Below are 19422 nucleotides of genomic sequence, written 5' to 3' on the forward strand. Positions count from 1 at the left end.
TGCAAATAAAATATGCATGGTTAATTTTTACTGGGAACGTGACAGCTGTAACTACCACTACAGTTGTATCCTTGCGTAATAATCGACGCCATTATAGGAGACACAATCGCCAACCTTAAAAATGTGTGCGCTTGTTTCATATTGTACATGAAGTGATCAAGTATTTGGTGGGCGGTACTATGGTTTGAAGTGGCTGCGAATGTCACCCGCATGACGGCCGACTATGTGAAACTCAACACGCGCCCCGTCGCTAAACAAGCCAATCAGAGACCAGAACTGCACGGTGCGAGTTTTGAACTAGGGAGACAAACGGACAACTGAGAGCGAGTGCTAGAGTCAACGATCAGTAGTTTCTCTCATTGGCAGTTTTTTATTTGTTTTCTTCGATCGGTGGCGGTCGGAAACCTGTTAACCATGAGAAGAAGGTATGAGGTTAAATTTCAAAATATGTTTATTTGATATCGAACAAGCTGTAACATGTTTGTAAAACACGTCCAACGGTTTCGGTCCAATGTACCGAACACGCCTTCGTTGGTTTAGAACAATTTTACTAATAGCTGGTAACAATTAGCGTCTTAAATGCTGTAATTTTTGCAGCGAGGTAATAGCAGCAGAGTCTGTGACATGCCTCACCAAAGCCCTGTGCCACTTGAAGGACATTTGGGAGGAAATCGGCATACCAGAAGACCAAAGGCTACAGAGAACTAATGTTGTGAAGAACCACATCAAGGTGAGGCAAATCTTATGTTATTACAACCTATCGAAACCACACTCCTATACGTCGGCTTTCTTTCAAGGCACATTGTACTCTCCACTCGCCTAAAACTTGAGGCGCACCTGCAACAATCTAGTGTAATGAGCAACACTGTCAGATATTTTATTGAATACATTATATGTATTGTCTTCGCCGGAATTTATAAAAAAAAAACAAAAAAAAACGCCTTCTTAACACTTAGTTGACAGTGGTAAAAAGTGTTTCTGAGTCTGTCATCTTTTTTGTCAGACAGCATGAGTGATTAAATCAAATGTTGTCTAATGCAAGTTGAAAAAAATGACAATTGATGGAGGGTGCACTCAACTCAAATCTTAACTCAATTTTAATTGGGACTATACTAGGTGTTATAAACAAGACAAATTAACAAAACGTAGTTTGAAACAATAAAATGACAACAGAGCTTAAACAAGGAGATAACATCCAAATATCTTAAAACTCAAGAAATACACATGAGTTTTGAGGTGTTTTTTTTTTTAAAACTGATAAGATAGGCGCTTCTCTGAAAATGTTTTACCGCACTAATTTTCCTTGAGTCCCTCTTCTGCTGTGTTCGCAATACACACTTTTCCCCCCATTGTTTTGACACTTCATCTACAACTAGCTGGCAACCAGTCCAGGGTGTACCCCACCTTCTGCCCTAAAAATGCTGGGATAGGCTACAGCACTCATGTGACCCCTGTGGATCTTTAGCAAAGACTCTATCTATTGGAAATATGAATTTTGATTGATTATTTGAATCTGGTATATTGACTTGGAGTTGATTAACTTAGTGATACTTCTGTCCACCAGGACTTACTTGATATGATGATCAAAGAAGAAGAATCCCTGAGAAGCAGAGTTCTAAGCAGCACTCAGAACTGCAAAAGTGAAATGGAGAAGCTCTGTCTCGAACTTCAGATTCCTATGTTTCAGGTGACTGTCGATGATGATACGATTATATTAATATTGAACATTGCAAGTATTTCTCATAAATGTTTACTATTACTTACTGCGTTACAGACAATAAACTGTGCATACCACACCGAGTATATGTTGGTGTAAGATTTCAATTCAGGCAGTTTGCTGAACGGTGCAAAACTTAAATTCAAACGAAATCCATTCCAAGACGCTGAACCTCTGATTTCGAATTTTATAGGAAATAATCAGATGTCTCTAATGGTGCAATGGTTCACCTGCCTGACTTCAGTCAGTGCAGACAGCGTGGGTACAGCTCAGTGACAGTGCATATGTAAGCCTCCCGGTATGCTCATATTGAGTATGTGGGACCCAGGCGCCATCTATTTGCCTGAAGTCTGTGATCCTGTAAATCAGGAGTGTCAAACTCATTTTTGTGGACGGGCCACATCATAGTTGTGGTTTCCCTCAGAGGGCCGGTATGACTGTGAACCCATATAAATTGATTGGAAAGCCCGTTTTGAAATCAGAAGCTAGTAAGTAATTGTTCAACAATTTTTCAATTTATTTTAAAAGGGGAGGATTGGTAACAAATAAATGGCAATAGCTCATATCTCAGTGTTGTTAAAAGTGAAGAAAATATGCTAGAAACAGGAAGTTGATGCAGATGATTTGCCCTTTGCGGGCCACATAAAATGAGGTTGCGGGCCAGATCTGGCCCCTGGGCCTTGAGTTTGACACATGTGCTGTAAATGAATGCATATGATGTCTTCCAGTGGCCAGCTGCCATTATTGTAATGTCTTAATAAGTGTTGTTTTAGATAAAATGTTTGTTGGAAGTATTTGTGCACTCTTAATAACAAATGTCAAAACAATGAATTGCATTTCTCACGGTGTTAAGTTAGTTCCATTTCAGGTTCTATGGTTCTCATCACATTATACCTTTTCAACCCCAAAAAAATCAAAGCACCACATTTTACATGGTGAATATGTTGTTTTGATTCCTCTGTGTTGATCCAGGATCAGGTTGGTCTTAGCATGCTTCAGCGGGAGAAGAACCTCCGTACTTTGGTCGATGGCCTGATAAAGGAGAAGACTCGCCGTATGCAACAGCTAAAGGCTCTGCTGGAGCAGGACCAGGAGCTGTGTGACATCCTGTGCTCCATTCCATTTGGTATCTCCCCAGATTGTGTTCCTTCGCAGGATCAACTGGAGCTCTTTCACCAACACATTGCTAACCAGAATGCGGAGAAGGTAGGTTTGTTGCACTCTCCATTTCCATCACCATTAAGACGAGGCTTTAGTATGTAGCGTAATTTTTAGCAGTAAGGTGAGGCAATAATACAGTCTGGAAAACAACTTGTCTTTTTGGGTTTCATTGTATTTGAAGCTGCAACTAAGACGAAGTAGTACTAGAACAGTCTTGTTCTCTGTAAATAAGCGCGCTGTGAGAGAAATGCAAAGGAAAATTGATATGGCAAGATTGTTATGCAGAAAGAGATTGGAGATGACAATAGACAGGAACAGTTAAAAATGAAACAAAGGTACTCCTGTGTTGAAGAAACATCAATTATGGTCGTCTTGTTCTGGCTTCACAGAGAATCTTCATGTAGGAGAGAGAGGTTCTTTGCTCAAAAGCTGGTGGCCGCAATAAACAACACACAGTACATGCTAAATAATTAAATGTTACCTTACCTATCATTACCAAAGGTGGTGTTGTTAGAACACAATTGCATGGATTCATCTTAAATTCATCACAACGCATTCACAAACCTGAAGGGACCTCTTCAGTTGTGTACACTGGCTCTGTGAATAAAAAATGCTGTGGTTGGCAGTGTCATGCATGATGTTGTGGTTGTTAAAGTTTAAATGAACTTGCTTTAAAACTTGATCAAAGTGACACTAAAAAGGACCAAGTATCTACTTTATAGTGAAAGAGGATAGACATTTTGATGGCATGTAATTGGGATGGCCAAAAAGTCCAACTCTACAAAAATGCAACTTAAATTAATACGCAGGATGAAATGGCATTTCTTCTCTGGTTGGCATTTCTTCTCTCTTTGGACAGACATATCGGTATGCTGAGTTCATGGACCTCAAGAAGCAGATAATCTTGTGCATGAATGATCTGGATCACATCCCCGAGACCAGCTTTGAGAAGGATGTTGTCTGCGAGGACGAGGACTCTTTTTGCCTCTCTCGTGATAATATTACCTCACTCAAACTGCTTCTTTGTCAGGTGAGATGAGTCTTCCTGGTCTCATTTCCAAGTAGGGCTGGGCGATAAACCGAAAATTTACCGTTGCCGAAATGTATTAGAATGACCGACATCATTTTGCCCATGTCGGTAAATTCGGTGTCTAAAAAAAAAAAAGAAAAAGAAGTCTTTTCTGTCTGCGGCGATGCGCATGCCCCTTTAAGACGGCTCCAGCGCGTGTAGTCACGTGACTCCTCCCTTCTGAACAAGAATGTAAACGAGACGCGTTCGTCGCTGGCGATTCAAATCCTGAAACGGCTGCGGACGAAGTAACGTTAGTTGAAATTGTTCCTGTCGCGCTTGTCCCGAAAATAAAGTGGACATCTGTCGTTTGGAAATGTTTTGAGTTCCATAAAGACGATGTTTAAGCAAAAAAAACATGAACTACAAAGTGCATCGTAAGCACCGGAAACAGCGCGTCCAACCTTTTCTTTTTCACCACCCACAACACAACCATGCTGTTGACTTGGAGCTTGTGCTAAAAGTTCAAAGTGAGGAGCAAGTTTGGACAAGTGACAACAGCCCATAACGGAGGCGACACCATACGAGAGAACGTCTCAGAGGTGGATGCGATAGCCGAGCACATAGCTAAAGATAGAGCTCCTCTTGTTACAATGGAGCGGACAGGATTTAAACGCCTCATGAAAGTAGCCGACAAGAGGTACGAAAATATTTGCCGCAAACAGCACTTCCGATATGGACAACATCGGGACGGGAGCGGAGACATGTCAAGCATTTTGCATCCACATCCGACTTGTGGTCTTGTCGCAATATGGATCCCTGTTTGCGCCTGAATGTGCATTACATAGACGGCAAGTGGCGATTGCGCACCAGGGTAATCGAGACTGCACATTTTCCTGATGAAGCACATGCGTTTATTTGGCATTGGCATTCCATTGACATTTTTTTCCCATTCTATTTAGCATTTTGTTTACAGGCGACTAGCGCCTTTGCACATGGCATTATTTAGATTGTTTACACGATACCTTTACACAAATCTAGGCCTTTGCAAATGGAATTACAGCATCTCGGCACAATATATTTACATAAAAAGATTTTGTGAGAGGTACCCTTTTTCTCCTGTTCTTTGTGACATTGTTCAAGTCACGCAAAGCAAGCTAGTTTGAATGTTTATTCAAATGATTTTTGTACTTCTATTTTTCATTGAAAGTAATGCGTACCAGTTGGTCAATAGAAAAAGCAGTTAATATGCATTTCCTGCATTTATTTTGATTTTGGTCCTCAGGGGGAATTTATCGCGCATTTATCGTTATCGAGGTAAAACTGCCTAATTTATCGCGATATTGATTTTAGGTCATATCGCCCAGCCCTATTTCCAAGTACACTGTAAATGTACATGCTGAAGACTGAGCCTGAAAATAAAATGCACATCTAATTAATAGAACATCACAAATCCGATTTATTCATCAAACTTTAAACACCTGACCTGATTTGTCATCAGTTGTCATAAAGGTACAATTACTGTCAAAATGCAAATTACTGTTTGCTGTGTTACATTAAGCGCTGCCTTACCAAATCATTTGAAGTCTGATCTGGTGAACGGGCTAATAATATTCAGGAACTTCTATGCATAATTGCTCATTCAACGTCTCATCCATGGGACTATCAATTGATACCATACAGGCAGCCCACTATTGCATTTTGTTTGCATTTATGCAATGGTTTACAAATGAGCTTCCTGAATGCTGTCCAACCTGTTAATAAGACGCTGCCTTCATCCCATTTTCATCACAAACTCGTGCAGAGAATTCACTGAGCCCTTTCAGGCATAACTAACCGAAGCAAGACATTACCCTGTCCAAAATGCATGTTCACGCTGCTGTTGCAAATTGCAACATCACGCAGTCCAATATTTAGGTGATTGGTGACAGTCGTGTTGACTCAGACGCTGTTTCGCCGCAGGAAGCGTAATGCTTTCAAGATGACTACAACCTCTTATCCCTAAACATAGTCAGTGGACATTTAGATGGTCATCATTTGAAAGCACTTCCTACGTAGCTACCCCAAACAACCTAGGTGATAGCTGATGTAACTACTGGGTTGCAGATGGAGAAGCACAAGGCAGAGAACGAGGCATCCTGTGAGGCTCTTCGAGAGAAGATCCAGAAGCTATGGGACAGATTGCAGGTATCCCAGGATGAGAGAGAGGCCTTCAATGAACACATGGTCATGTCCAAGAAGCACAACCTGAAGGCGGTGAGATGTTTTGACTTCACATGTACTACCCATTTATACTTTTCTCTTTCGACTACAAGTACGGCATTAGTTTTGTTTTTGGCTTTTCATATGCGTGTTTTTTTCGTTTCAGTTGCAAGCAGAGGTAAAACATCTGGAGGAATTAAAACTGAAGAACATTCGCAATGTCACGGATGCAATTCGCTCTGAGATTGCTGTGTTTTGGGAGAAGTGTTTTCTCAGCCTTGAGCAACGGAAGGCGTTTTCCCCATATTTTAGTGGTGAGTTTATTTTCTCCGAACAGACTAATATTGATGGAGCATGTTTTTTTGGCGGGGGTGTGTTTTTTTTTTTAAATGTTTTTTTCTAAATGTAAAACGTGATACTTCAGAGGATTTCACCGAGGAGCTACTGAGTGTGCATGATGTTGAGATTCAGCGTTTGAAGCAGCATTATGAGGATCACAAAGAACTCTTTGATGGTGTTCACCAGTGGGAAGAAAGCTGGAGACATTACCTGGAGTTAGATGTGAGTACACTTAAATGTTGACAAACTTAATGGTATTAAAAAAAAAAAAAAAAAACGTACAGTCCAGCCAAACTGTTGTCTCCCAACTCAACTGTATTTATAAATTAAAAAAATATATATAAATCTGAAACTGTCAAGGAAATTGTTTGAAAGTAATTTAACACTGCTGAACACGGGAGATGAACAGAGGGATCAATTGTGGTGTTGAGTCTGAGCAAATAGGCTGAGGGGGTTTGAGTACTGAATCAATAGTTTTAAATTGTACACATTAGTTGTGATATTTAGCCTAAATACGGTTTGATAAATGTTCTCTTTTGCCCTCTTTAACTGTGATCGGGTAGTTACGTCAGCAGTCTGTCCAGATTTGATAAGAGACCTGCAACTTGTCTTTTTTTTCCCTACTTGTGTTCGGCTTTGCGGCACGCCTGTTAAGCTGTGCGAGTTTTGTCATTAACCCAAGGCTCGGGTTTAGATTTGAACTGCAATTTTTAATGGAACATCCGAATCCAGTCAAACACGGCGGGAAGAAGACATCAAAGAAAACAGTCACCACATTGTCCAAGACATTTAAGTTTGACACCGGTAAACATAAGCGTGAACTTGGTCTAAAGTATGACCTTGTTCATATGTCGGCCATACTGTACAAAATTAAAAGAATTAGTAAGGCTTAAAAAGTAATTTGCCAATGGTTTTTTTGGACAGCAAACATGAATATCTTGTCCTGCACTGAACGTGACCCTATTACAGATAAACAATATACAGTAGTTCAGTTTTTATTTTACTCGAGTTGTCGAAAAATCGCATTTGATTGATTGCGTGGTATTTACATGAAAAGCTGTTTTCATTTCAGAAAAAAGCATCAGATCCATTGAGATTTACAAACAGAGGAGGGAATCTGCTCAAAGAGGAGAAACTGAGGGCTGAGTTGCATAAAAACCTGCCGAAGGTAAGAAATACCAGTGCTAAGCCGTAAACACTTGATAATGAGCCGCATTTCTTTTTAAGTTGGAAAAGAAACTAAAAGCCGAGATTGATGCATGGGAAAGTGAGCAAGGCAGTGAGTTTTTGGTCAATGGCCAGAAGTTTCTTGAGTATGTGACCGAACAGTGGAAGCTGCATCAAACAGAGAAAGAAAGAGAAAAACTAGAAAGGGTAAGGATGTTGACTTCAGGCCAAACTGATTTGTTTATACATGAGTTGACGCTCCTCCTTTCAAATACTGAATAGCAACTGAAGAAGAGCAAGCAGACTGAAGCGGATATGCTGTATGGGACAGCAGTACAAACCCCTAAGCGCCGATTGCTTGGAAACCAAACGCCAAATAAATCACGAAGGATGGTAAACCCTGCATATGGTGTCCTTAATATACTTCCATTGTGGTATTCATTTGGTGCTAATGCGGTAATAGTATTTTTCCTCTCTTTCTCAGAATGCTACCTCCAGTATTTCGATGGCCACACCCAACAGCACGATGCGCTCTGCGGCCTCTGCTTATAGTGGGAGCGTCTGTCGTTCACCAGTGCCACGCTCACCGATGCCACGGCCACCTTTATCTGCCAACAAGGTTGGTGGAAAGAATTAGTTCTCTTTTACATTGGGTTTGTTTTGTTGATACGAACGTAGCAGCTGAGGCATGACTTATCGATATACACCTTATGCATCTGTTATGCTAATGTGAAAGTTTGGTTATTCTTGGTTTGAGTGGTTATGCCTGGAGACCGGAGAAGGCAAGTGATATAATATTGCTTGTTTTGTCAGTTCTGTTGTCTAAATCGCCACCAAAATTCAATTGCACATTATGATCCTTGTCCACTTCAACCTGTGAAAGTACAACTGTTCTGCATAATACTTTGGATTTATTGACATCAAACGTGAGCTCATGTGATTACCTCCACAAAATCAAAAATACCGTGCTGCTCGCTTCTCCACTTACACAAGATGAAGCGGTAAAGAGCAAGAAGGCGCACACGAACCCCGACTGGTTTTATTTGGGATATTTAGCTACACTTTAGTCAAATCTCACCAGGCGGCCTGGCGGCAGGCAGCAACAGCCAGCACGCGCGCATGGATATTTATCCATCCATCCTGGACGCTACAACAAAAGGTGTTAGCACGACAAAATTAGCTAATGCTTATGGCTGAAATTCTAATGCATAACGCCCTAGAAACAATTAACCATACGAAAAGCCTCTCGGAACACATTGTGTTTGCATATCTTGGTGGACTCGTTCAAGAAAACAGACAAGAAGTGACAGGCATTGTTTTTCAGCTGCTTATTCCCTCATGCTCTTAAGTCAGCTACGGAAAGGTGAATTGTTTTTGGGTGTTTTCAGAAGTTTAAGTGGGCCCCGGTAGAGATGTCCACATAGAATTTGGGGCCGGGTCGTCCCGTTGGTTTTGATATTATTAGCAATGTATTTACGATGACTCTGAATGGACAAATTGTGATCGGTCGGTCCGTGACTCCCACCACGGGGCGATGTTTGGAAGATATCAGCCAGTGTTTCCAATAAGTCTCTCCCACTGTGTCTATTCCAGGGTTCCGCTCAAAGGTTTGGAGGTGGTAGACCTCCCCATCCAAAAGTGAACAACTGTAACAAAGAGAATGAGACCCAGTTGAAGGGAACCCCTCTGAGTGGTGCGTTGCTGACCCCCGCTACTCCTCAGTGTAACATCAGCATTAACTCTGTTGCCAGCACATATTCAGAGTTTGTGGTAAATGACAATTTTGTCTTAATATTGTTTTTCTTTTTCCCCCCCTGCTTTCCCTGTTGCAATGATTATGTAACATGTACAAAATTTGATTCAGTAAATTTGCCTTTTAGAGGGACTTCATGAATACTGAAAGTGTTCAATCAAGGTGTGTTGATTTCTTAATCCTTGAGTGACCCAAATTAATCCCTTTTGAGTTAATTGCATGCCTGTCAATCAAAGCATGCTGTTTCCCCTTTAAAAATAATTCCATCTGACACGCTGTAGCTGATACCATGCTTTTAAAAATCACCTGCAGTTATTACACAATACCTCAGTGGAATCCATCCATTATCCAAGCCGCTTATCCTCACAAGGCCCGCGAGTGTCCTGGAGCCAATCCCAGGTGTCACAATAAAGTTGGAGTTTTTACTCCTTGGACTATGATTCCACTTTCTTAACTTAGCCCCCATTGTTTATTCTCGTGACTTCGCTTTTCTCATGGCACCCCTTGTTGAGTTGTCATCTGATGTGAAATAATTGTGACACATGCACAGAATTAAGCCTTTTGATTTTCAACGAGCTGCGTTACGCTGACGTCTGATGTTATGCATTATAGTGGTTTGGAAAAATTGCTGTCATACCACTTTAGAGGCATTTGACTTTGAAGGCTCAACTGTATTGCACACAGATTTAATCCATTTAGCCAGATGAATCTAAGATTGTTTCAGGGTATCTGGCTTAAATGCTGCCTCCCGATGAATTTTATCAGTCAGCCAGCAAATAGAGCTTTATTTTCATAAATAAAGTGGATATTTCAGATTTCACTGAGCATTTCTTGCAATATGTTGGTTGTGGTTGAAAACAAGGCATGTTAATTAACTCATTCACTGCCATTGACGTGTATTCATTTTACCGGCGCTGGCAGTGAACGTGTCAATGACTTGTTTCTTTCTTGGTCCTAAATATTGTCCTGCTTTTTCCTCTTTGACAGCGAGACTTGTCCAAGGCCTCTAACCCCAAGATCCAGCAGCACATCATGAACTCTACCATCACCAAACTTTGACCTCTCACCTCTGGACATAACTTCCTCCGCTATACATATTTATATATTTCACTCTTTCAAAATCCACTAGTCTTTCGATTGTGTAGTTATTAACTCAACTTTACAATTGCAAAACTGCCTTTTTTTTTTTTTTTTTACTTTATACAAGTTTCTGAATAGCTGGCACAATATCTTTTGGTGCTATCTGCATTTAAATGTAAGTGAAGTTAATTAGACAGTATTTTAAGTGGGTGATTAATGAGGAGCTTTGCTGGTTGCATCAGTGCTATTACACAGATGTTTATCTAGTCTGTCACTGTCCACGGACAAACATAAATCATTGTAACGCTAACTTGTCTTTTAAATGCTGACATGTAAAGAAAATCTATGCCCATGTTTTTTGTTTATAAGTAGAACTTTAGTTAACTTTCTGAAGTTATGCAATCTAAAGGTTACACACCAAATGTAATATAAATATTTGCACTTTTTTGTAATATATCTTCCAGCTCATTGTGTAGCTTTACACAATGTTCCCTATGAAATTTTCTCCAACTGTTTGCAATGAATGAGTGTGTGTACATACAGTATGCTAATTTCTTTTGCTACATTTTTTTTAGGGGGGGGGGCAATGTCTTTTTTTTTGACAGGCTGCATAGGCTATTTCTTGGATGAGTGCTTGTACTTTTAAAAGAAAGGATGGTTAAAGTATAATCTGTATCTGTCTGGATAATCCTCATCAAAATATAACAGATCTTTCTCACTTCGAAGTATTGCTTGAACAAACAGCAGTTCATGTATGGCTTGTATTTAATCACTCAGCGAATGTTTTAAAGAAAATATAACACTTCCTTATGCATGATTATCTGAATCAAATCAGCAGCTCATCAGCAGCCTCACAGAAGCCTGATAACGATCCTGATCATTTGAATCAGATGCGTTGGAAGCGGGAGACATCTAAACCAGTGTGGATAGGGGCTCTCGAGGACCGGACTTGAGCAACCCGGTTTAAAGAGAGTAGCTGCCCCTGGAGGTGGCACGGCTGGTTACAATGATGGCTTCACAGTCTGGAGATCATTCATTTGATTCCGGCTTCGGCCTTCCTATGTGGAGTTTGCATGTTCTCCCCGTACCTGCGTGGGTTTCCTCCGGGTATTCCGGTTTCCTACCACATTCCAAAAACATGCATGGATTGAACACTAAATTGTCCCTAGGTGGGAGTATTCACTTTTTTTTTTTTTTTTTTTTTGCAAGAAGATTAAAATAACTTAATTTTCCAACAAGTTGGAGCACCGCCCCATTAGCTTCTTGGCGTTTGACCTTATCCGAATGAAAACGTGCCTCGGTGTTGGATTGGTACGTTAAAGATAAAAATATATATCTACACGAAATGGTGTTCACGGGTCACTTTGTTGCGTCCACCCACCATCTAAGCCGCTTTTCTTCACAAGAGTCACAAACCACACAGGATGGTCGGAGCCGGTGATTGGAGTTGTTGGCCACTCAAAGGATGCACGAAAACCCATGATATTTAGAGAAGTGACGTTTACTTGTTACTGTCTCGTTAAATTCAATCAGTTAAGCTCCTTATCTGACCTTATTTCTTTCAAAATAGTGTTACAAGCCTTTGCGACTCGACCACTAGTAATTGCCAATTTAAAAGTCTTACGGTTTAATAATTTATAAAATACAAATATAATTTATATAAGAATGTAATTTAAAACAAATGTCTCGGTCTGGTGGCGCGTTATCACAAACGGTAACAAAACACGCAACGGCAATTTATTTTGGAGGGTCTACCAGGAAGTCCTGTTCCAACCGGAACAAGAAAGTGGGGGCGGGGCTGCAATCAACGTGCTTCCAAACTTCATCACTACTCGAGTCCAGTGTAATTTATTTTCCGCCACTCGTGAGCTGCGTAAACGCATTGGGTTGGAGATAACCACATTCGTAGCATCATGTCGGGAGTTTTGGCAAGGTTGCTCTTTTACCCAACATTAGCCTACAATGTCGCCATGGAGAAAGTGTCATCGCGAAGGTGGTTTGACCGTGTGGACGAAACGGTTGTGCTTGGCGCGCTGCCCTTCAGATCCATGACCAAACAGGTTCGCCTTATCTTTTGCTCTAATTTAATCAATTCTCCCTTTTATATTTGCTTCCACATTTGTTAACATTTAAGATGCGCGTTCATGTACAGAAATAAACATGTACTGTGTCCCGTTGAGGCAAATACCTTAAGGACAAAATACGCTATGTTGGACTTTGGAAAATGCCTTCTAAATGTATCAATATTTAAAAATAAATACCTTTAGATTATACACTAAAATTATCTTAAATGACAAATATTCATTCTAACATTCTGTTCTGTAATATTGTATTTACATGAAGGCTGTCAAAATTAAAGCGTTAACTCAAGATAAATTTTTTCAAAATTCACGCGATTAAATATGTTAACTCAGCTAACTTTATTTACTTCAAAAAATAATTTGCATATCTTGCAAATCCAAATTAAACACATATCTGTACATTTTAGGCAGACCATCTCAGAACAAAACCCTGCGCTCACCGCTGGGCCTTGCAAACCAACACTGCTGGAGTTTGGTGCTTGTGGGCAGTTTTGAGAAATGTTTTTAAGAAAAATTCCTGGAAAGATGAGTCAATTTAGATCTGATTTAAGGATCAAAGAAAGCTATTAGAACAGTCTTTGAATTAAAATATACTTCATATTTGGTGATTTTACATCAATTTCAAGATATTATTCAAGTAAATACCAGTTAAAAGCTTCACAAATAATAGTAGCAAAAAATGCAATTAATCAAAATTAATTCTGGATTTTTTTGCAATTAATTATTTCAAAAAAATTAAATCGGTTGATAGAACTTATTTACATTCATTTATGGTGAGGTACAAAAAGCTTTTGGAAAAAGTTTTGTGCTTATGTGTTAGTTAAGTTTTACATGCATTTAATTTTAAAAACGGCATCTGCCTGACTGATCTTTCTCGTCTTCCAGCTGGTTGAATCTGAAAACGTCCGAGGAGTTATCACAATGAATGAGAACTACGAGACCAAATACTTATGTAACTCGACTGAGGTGAGTTCATGAAATGCTTTTATTTGGGAGTTGAAGAACCAGATTCTCAGATGGATGGTGTTTATCTTAGATCCTGTCAGAAGTTGACACAAGGGCTGGACTGCCTAAATGCAAAGTTTAACATTTACTGTGTATATTTGAGAATTATGCATAGACAGGTGATTATCAACGAGACGAGTTATTTTGTGATGTCGATCAGTGGTCCCCAACCTTTTGGGCGTCGCGGACTGGTTTAGAGTAGTACCGGTACATGCTTATTGCGGACCGGCAACCAATCGCCGACTGGGGGAAGGGAGCTTTAGGATTTTTTTGGGGGGGGGCTATAAAAAATGAATTTCACATTGGTTTTAAACTGCTGTTTTCAAAGCATTGACACTGACAACAGTAATTACAGTCATTCAGCATTATATTAACATACTTGCGAAGAATTGCTCATGTCTATGTGGGCAGACTGTGCAAATTCTGCTTACATTTTCTTTCTTTCCATTTTAATCACTTGGGTGCTTCTTATTCAAATGAATCAACAGGTTGTTGTACTGCCTTGTTTTTGACGACACACCTTGTGCAACGCCTTCCTCCACATCGGTCTGCAGATAAAGCCACACAAGCGATGGGAAGGAACAAAATAGCTTCATCTTCGTAAAATGACGCCAAGTCAAGGCTGCCCATCAGATGAGCGTTTAGCTGCGCTTTTGCTCATTGTTGTACTATTATATTCTGTTTACTGCATCTTCTTTCATTCATTGGCCAATTCTGTTTACTTTAACGTGTAAACCAAAGTTTAAAGAAAAAGCTGGACGCTGATTAGCTGCAGTTGGCACATTTCTGCCGCACCTGGTGGCATAAATATGGTCACAGCTCGCAGCTGATTATGTAATATCACGATTGTCAATCATATAAACACCTGGCCCTACTTATATTGCCCTTCGGAAAGTAATCGACAGGGTGAGGAGTTGTAGGGGGCTGATGTTTAAATAAATACAAATCGCTTATTAAAAATAACCAAACAATGTCTCTGTGTGGCCAGGTACCAAATGAGTCAAGGAGTGGACCAGTGGTTGGGGACCAGTGAGCCACTGGTGTAGATCCGTATTTCCCTTCCTTTATTGAGCCAAGGCTCCCATTTTGTTTTTGAAAAATCTCACAGCTAAGCCACCAAAGGAAAATGTCACTAAAAGTAGATGCACTGAAATAAGGATTTTTGCAATTTCCACACAAATTGGCTTACTCAATGTGAAACCTGGGCCAGTTTCATTGAACACAAGCCTAAAATACTCTTCGAAAACCATGACTTAGTCTGTTTTATGAATGACAATAGCTGGATGCAGACAGAAGTTTATTGTTGGCTTGGCAAGCCGCACCCACTAAGAAAGGCGAACAAGCCCTTCACCGCGGCTGGGCCTCACTTCAACACGAACAGTCCAATCAAATTTGTTTACTTGCAGTGACAAAACCTTTATGAGCAAAGTCACTCATCAGCGGCAAAAGTCAATCCTCTTAACATAAGAGATGATTTGTTTCCCTCAGCATTAAACTCAGTTTTAAATGACCAGAAACACACAGTCATCAAAACTCAGCAGCTTACTGCACTCATTTCCAAAGATGTTTTTTTTCTCTTTCGACATCACGTCCGCTGTTTGCTGATTTTATGTGTAATGATGAAGCAATTCTATGACAAGTTACCGGTAAGCGAAATTCGATCATTTCCTCCAGCATTGCTCAGGATTGTTATTTAGCTTCTGCAGACCTTGCTGATGATCTGATCATTTGAATCAGGTTTGTTGGAGAAGGGAGACGTATAAAACATGCAGGATACCGGGCCTCAAAGACCAGAGTTGCCCAACTGTGTTTTAGAACATTTGCTGAAAACAAGAAAAAGCACAACAAACAAGATGAGTTCATATCGATTTTGATATACATTTTCAAATCTAATTCGATATGCTAAAATGAAGGTCAAAAGTTGACAAACTGTATGGGAAATTTGCAAAGTGGCCATCATAAACAACTCTCATCTCTGAAAATAAAACCTGTGACTGCTTACTTAAGCTAAAACAGCATTGACCTTGCAAAGCATTTTTCTCAAGGCTTGACTGCGGTTAGCATGATGAAAGTCAGCTGCCACTTGGATAATAAAAAAATTCCTGCGTTTTCTGACATGTGTACCCATATTTCCTGTAATTTTCCTTGCGTTTGAGCAGTCGCACAAATTCCCTGAGCTGTCCTTGAACTATGGTGAGCAACGTCAGACGTTGACATGGTGGATAAACCACGATGACCCAAACTTGTGACCTCAGAGAAGGTCGGGAACATGCATTTGGTAACATTGCTAAACATTAAAGCTTACCTTCCGTGAAGTGATCAGAACTAACATGTATCAGTCTCAGTGTTTTCCTTGACAAGTAGACTCCAAATTGGGACCGCTGCTTGGTAAAATGACACTTTGTCCTTCTCACCTTTATTATATCAGCCAAACACTTCATAGGAAGTCACCATTTTTTACAGTGGCTATCAAATTTGTATATTCGAACACTCAGTAAGCACCGGAACAAAATAATGCGTTGACCTTCACCATGGTGGCCAAGGCCGTGTCCAGAGGCGTGTGTGATCCTCAGTGGAAAGCTCGCTATACAGTGTCGATTCATCACACAGAGGGTGATATATTTTAAAAATACGATATTGAACTTTTCCATGATAATGTATTTATTATTATTTTTAGATGTACGTACATGTATACTTGTGTGGCAGGAGTGGCAGGCTGCTGGAGTGGAACAACTCCGGCTGAGCACGATGGACTTCACCGGTGTTCCCACGTTAGAAAATCTGCACCGTGGTGTTGACTTTGCTCTGCGACACAGAGAGAAGGGAAACAGCGTCTATGTCCACTGCAAGGCTGGACGTTCCCGCAGTGCCACGTTGGCTGCTGCATACCTCATACGGGTCAGTTTTGAATTTCTTTTAAATCTGGGAAAACGTAAAAGCAGCAAGATTTTGTCATGATCATACATCTTTTTGAGAGCAAGTAAGTGACAGAGATGAATGTTTATATATTTGCGTATATTTGTGTCTGGGGAACTGAACTTTGTTGTAAATCGCACATTATCTGCGCAAGATTTAATCTAAAATTGAATGAAAAAAAAAAAGTTGATTTCCATAGCGTGGGTGAAGAGCACACAGATATTGGTCAGGAAGTAAACTGGCCTCTCTCCAACACTACTGTAGTTGTCTTTTAAGCATGGTGCTCAAATCTTTGTCCTAAATCTTCATAAAATAAATAAAATGGCAAATGTCCATCATGGTCCTTTTGAATCTTCAGGACATTTCTCCACCTTAAAGCGACTTTGGCCCCAATTACTACTTTTTTTTCTCATCAAGCATGAAAATCTAATCGTTAGTTTTTGTGAGCTTTAAGTCGCACATTTGTTTGATTTTTCACTCTGCACTTATTTGCTGACAGCTACACTGTTGGACCCCTGAGGAAGCGTGTCAGAAATTGGCGTCCGCCCGGCCACACATCCTCGTGCATGCTGCCCAGCTGGAGATGTTGAGGAAATATCATCTGCAGGTGTGTGCGCAGTCTTGAGAGGTGTGAAGCACAACGTTCGGTGCCTCGTGCTGCATGGATGGACTCGGCCACGCTTGTCTTGGTCCCCACTTTGTACCGTTTTGTACACTACTTGGCAAAAACTGCAGCGCTCATTGTATCTTTAGTTTTTTTAAATCAACATTTTCAACGTTTTATTGGATTGGTCACATTTTTTGCTACTAATTCAATACTATTCAACAAAAGAATGAACATGTATTGAAGGTTTCTTACCCGCTCTGGTTTTCTGTTTGCAGTCTGCAAAAATATTTTGAATTGCGGAGTGCAATAATACAGTTTATCAAATGGGGCGTGAACACAAATATTTTAAAATCTCCGAATTCAAATTGTATTTGGTTTGATGTTTTACATGCAACAGTTTTTCACGCACCAGTGGAAAAGATTTATAGGTTTTTTCACATTTCCAATTGTTTAATGTATACTTTAAAATATTGCCATTCTTTCTTGAATAAAATATTTAAGTGATGCTTGATTGTGTTTATTTTAAAAACAGCAATATGATCAGATACATGAATATGGTGAATGGGATTTTTCGAGCATTCCAACACTTTGACACCACATTGTAACTGAATAGGGAGTGTTGGATAGTAAATGAAAGTTTTGTTTTTACAAAGTCACCTTTCACCAGTTTCACAATTTACCAACAACTAGAGATCAAGATTATTATAGTTGAATAAAACAAACGAAATAAGTAAAACTAAGATTGAAAATTATGGTTTCGGCTCGCTTTTCACCCAAACCCAAACCTGTCCGGTGAAAACATCTCCCACCCCATCGTCCTCCCATTCAGCATGACTCCCACTCCCATTTTGGAGAACAGTTCCGTAAAAAAAAGAGAAACAAAACGTATGTTGCATCTTCCTCATATATTTCACCGTTTTTCGCCCCCTTGCTCCTCATGGACTCTCACTTCTTTGTACACTGTTTTTTTTCTACAGGGCTGTACACTAACATTTGCACTGATAGCACTGTTGACCAACTTTTTGAGAGCATAAAAATGTGCGTCAGTGCTACCGGATGGAATTTTTATCAGGACATAATGAAAATTTGGGAGCGTTTTCTAGCAGAATGGTCGCAGTGCCAAATCCTAACTAGATAATCCCGCTACCGTCTTCTCCCATGAAGTTTTTATCCTGTACAGTCCCAATCCCATGAATAAAAGTCCATTTTTCCAGTCCCATCCCACGGGAATCCCAAAAATATGTCAGCCTCTACTCTGTCTGTGCATTATTAATCTGTGGACGAAGATCTAACTGCAGAAGGCTTTTACCACTATGACCAAATATAATTCAGTATAATATATCAAATAGTGTCATGGTCATACATTGTCTCTGCTATAACATTTGTCACTCACTAACTCTGTGGTAGCGGCGAGGCAATATATTTCCCTTGAGTCAGATATAAAAATATGAAGCCAAAATAGATTAGCCTGTATTTTGACAATCATTCAAATGTGTCTCAATTAAGGTCGATATTTGATTTGGGAATATGTGTCTCCAAAGCTTTTAATTGTGTTTCCATTGATTCCACACTGTTCAAAAATGTGACAGCAAGAAAAACAAAACAACATTTAATGTAATGTCAAGTTCAATATTAGCTGAAGTTTGGTTATGTTTGTAGCTCTTTTCACATAAAAATAGCATTTGATCATCCCTTAAAAATTTGCACCATCCCTCCATGTCTCTTGTTCTGGCTGCGGCACCGTACATACCTCCAATGTGGTCCAGCTGCATCGATCCCGTTTTTTGCCGGGAATGCCCCCCCACAGCAAGGGCCACGACCGGTGTCGCCAGTTCTCTATGGTGTTAGATTTATGCCACTATTACGTAGGATTAATTTCAAATACTACCTCTAACACAAACAGTGGATAGTATGGTCTTCTGCATTCTAACACCCTGTTCTTATTGTTTAAGTAATAATTGAAAATATTTTTTTCAAATATGTTTGATTGGTTTAACTTTATTGTCCCTATAGTACTATGTGCTTCTATAAAAGTTTTTCTGTTTGTTTTATTTCTTTTGTTTTTTTTAATCATAAAAAATCATTTGTCGGGAGTTGTGCATTTGCGTCTTCATCATTAGATGTCGCCATGGTAGTTGTTTTGCAATAGCGCCGCGCCCTTCCATCCTATATCTGTACCGCTTCTCCTCACTAGGGTCGTGGGGGGCGCTGGAGCCCATCCTAGCTATTTTCGGGCAGTAGGCGGGGGACACCCTGAACCGGTTGCCAGCCAATTGCAGGGCACACAGAGACAAACAACCATTCGCGCTCACACTCATACCTAGGGGCAATTTACAGTGTCCAATCAACCTGTCAGGCATGTTTTTGGGATGTGGGAGGAAACCT

At 40.1% G+C, this 19422-nt stretch overlaps 2 protein-coding genes across 7 annotated transcripts; both read left to right on the top strand.

Annotated features, from left to right (window-relative positions):
* Positions 1-243: 243 nt before the first annotated feature.
* prc1b (protein regulator of cytokinesis 1b) lies at positions 244-11146 on the top strand. 6 transcript variants are annotated; one of them, XM_088296155.1, is made up of 15 exons: positions 244-425; positions 598-730; positions 1565-1687; positions 2690-2923; positions 3738-3908; positions 5994-6143; positions 6256-6403; positions 6514-6650; positions 7501-7596; positions 7656-7802; positions 7878-7988; positions 8080-8214; positions 9189-9365; positions 9476-9514; positions 10336-11146. In XM_088296155.1, exons 1-15 carry the CDS (start codon positions 415-417, stop codon positions 10405-10407), a joined length of 1884 nt encoding a protein of 627 aa, XP_088152281.1. In that variant the 5' UTR covers positions 244-414; the 3' UTR covers positions 10408-11146. The 6 variants fall into 6 exon arrangements, with proteins under 6 accessions (XP_088152281.1, XP_088152275.1, XP_088152277.1 ...); XM_088296149.1 differs by having other exon boundaries at positions 245-425; positions 9476-9510; XM_088296151.1 differs by having other exon boundaries at positions 246-425; positions 9189-9288; positions 9460-9510.
* Positions 11147-12189: 1043 nt separating this feature from the next.
* On the top strand, positions 12190-17543 carry ptpmt1 (protein tyrosine phosphatase mitochondrial 1). Its single transcript, XM_088295695.1, has 4 exons — positions 12190-12488; positions 13395-13475; positions 16221-16412; positions 16930-17543. Exons 1-4 carry the CDS (start codon positions 12342-12344, stop codon positions 17053-17055), a joined length of 546 nt encoding a protein of 181 aa, XP_088151821.1. The 5' UTR covers positions 12190-12341; the 3' UTR covers positions 17056-17543.
* The last annotated feature ends 1879 nt before the right edge of the window (positions 17544-19422 follow it).

Source organism: Idiotropiscis lumnitzeri, chromosome 5 (genome assembly GCF_059441095.1).
Source record: "Idiotropiscis lumnitzeri isolate Australia: NSW breed Sydney's pygmy pipehorse chromosome 5, RoL_Ilum_1.0, whole genome shotgun sequence".
Taxonomy (NCBI): domain Eukaryota; kingdom Metazoa; phylum Chordata; class Actinopteri; order Syngnathiformes; family Syngnathidae; genus Idiotropiscis; species Idiotropiscis lumnitzeri.

Bases quoted from the DNA above. Each gene is read 5' to 3' on its own strand.
- ptpmt1 (XM_088295695.1), top strand. From the start codon at position 12,342: ATGTCGGGAGTTTTGGCAAGGTTGCTCTTTTACCCAACATTAGCCTAC. The intron at 12,489-13,394 runs GTTCGCCTTATC...CTCGTCTTCCAG, and splicing joins TCAGATCCATGACCAAACAG to CTGGTTGAATCTGAAAACGT. The intron at 16,413-16,929 runs GTCAGTTTTGAA...ATTTGCTGACAG, and splicing joins CTGCTGCATACCTCATACGG to CTACACTGTTGGACCCCTGA.
- prc1b (XM_088296155.1), top strand. The intron at 3,909-5,993 runs GTGAGATGAGTC...ACTGGGTTGCAG, and splicing joins TCAAACTGCTTCTTTGTCAG to ATGGAGAAGCACAAGGCAGA. The intron at 7,803-7,877 runs GTAAGGATGTTG...AATACTGAATAG, and splicing joins AAAGAGAAAAACTAGAAAGG to CAACTGAAGAAGAGCAAGCA.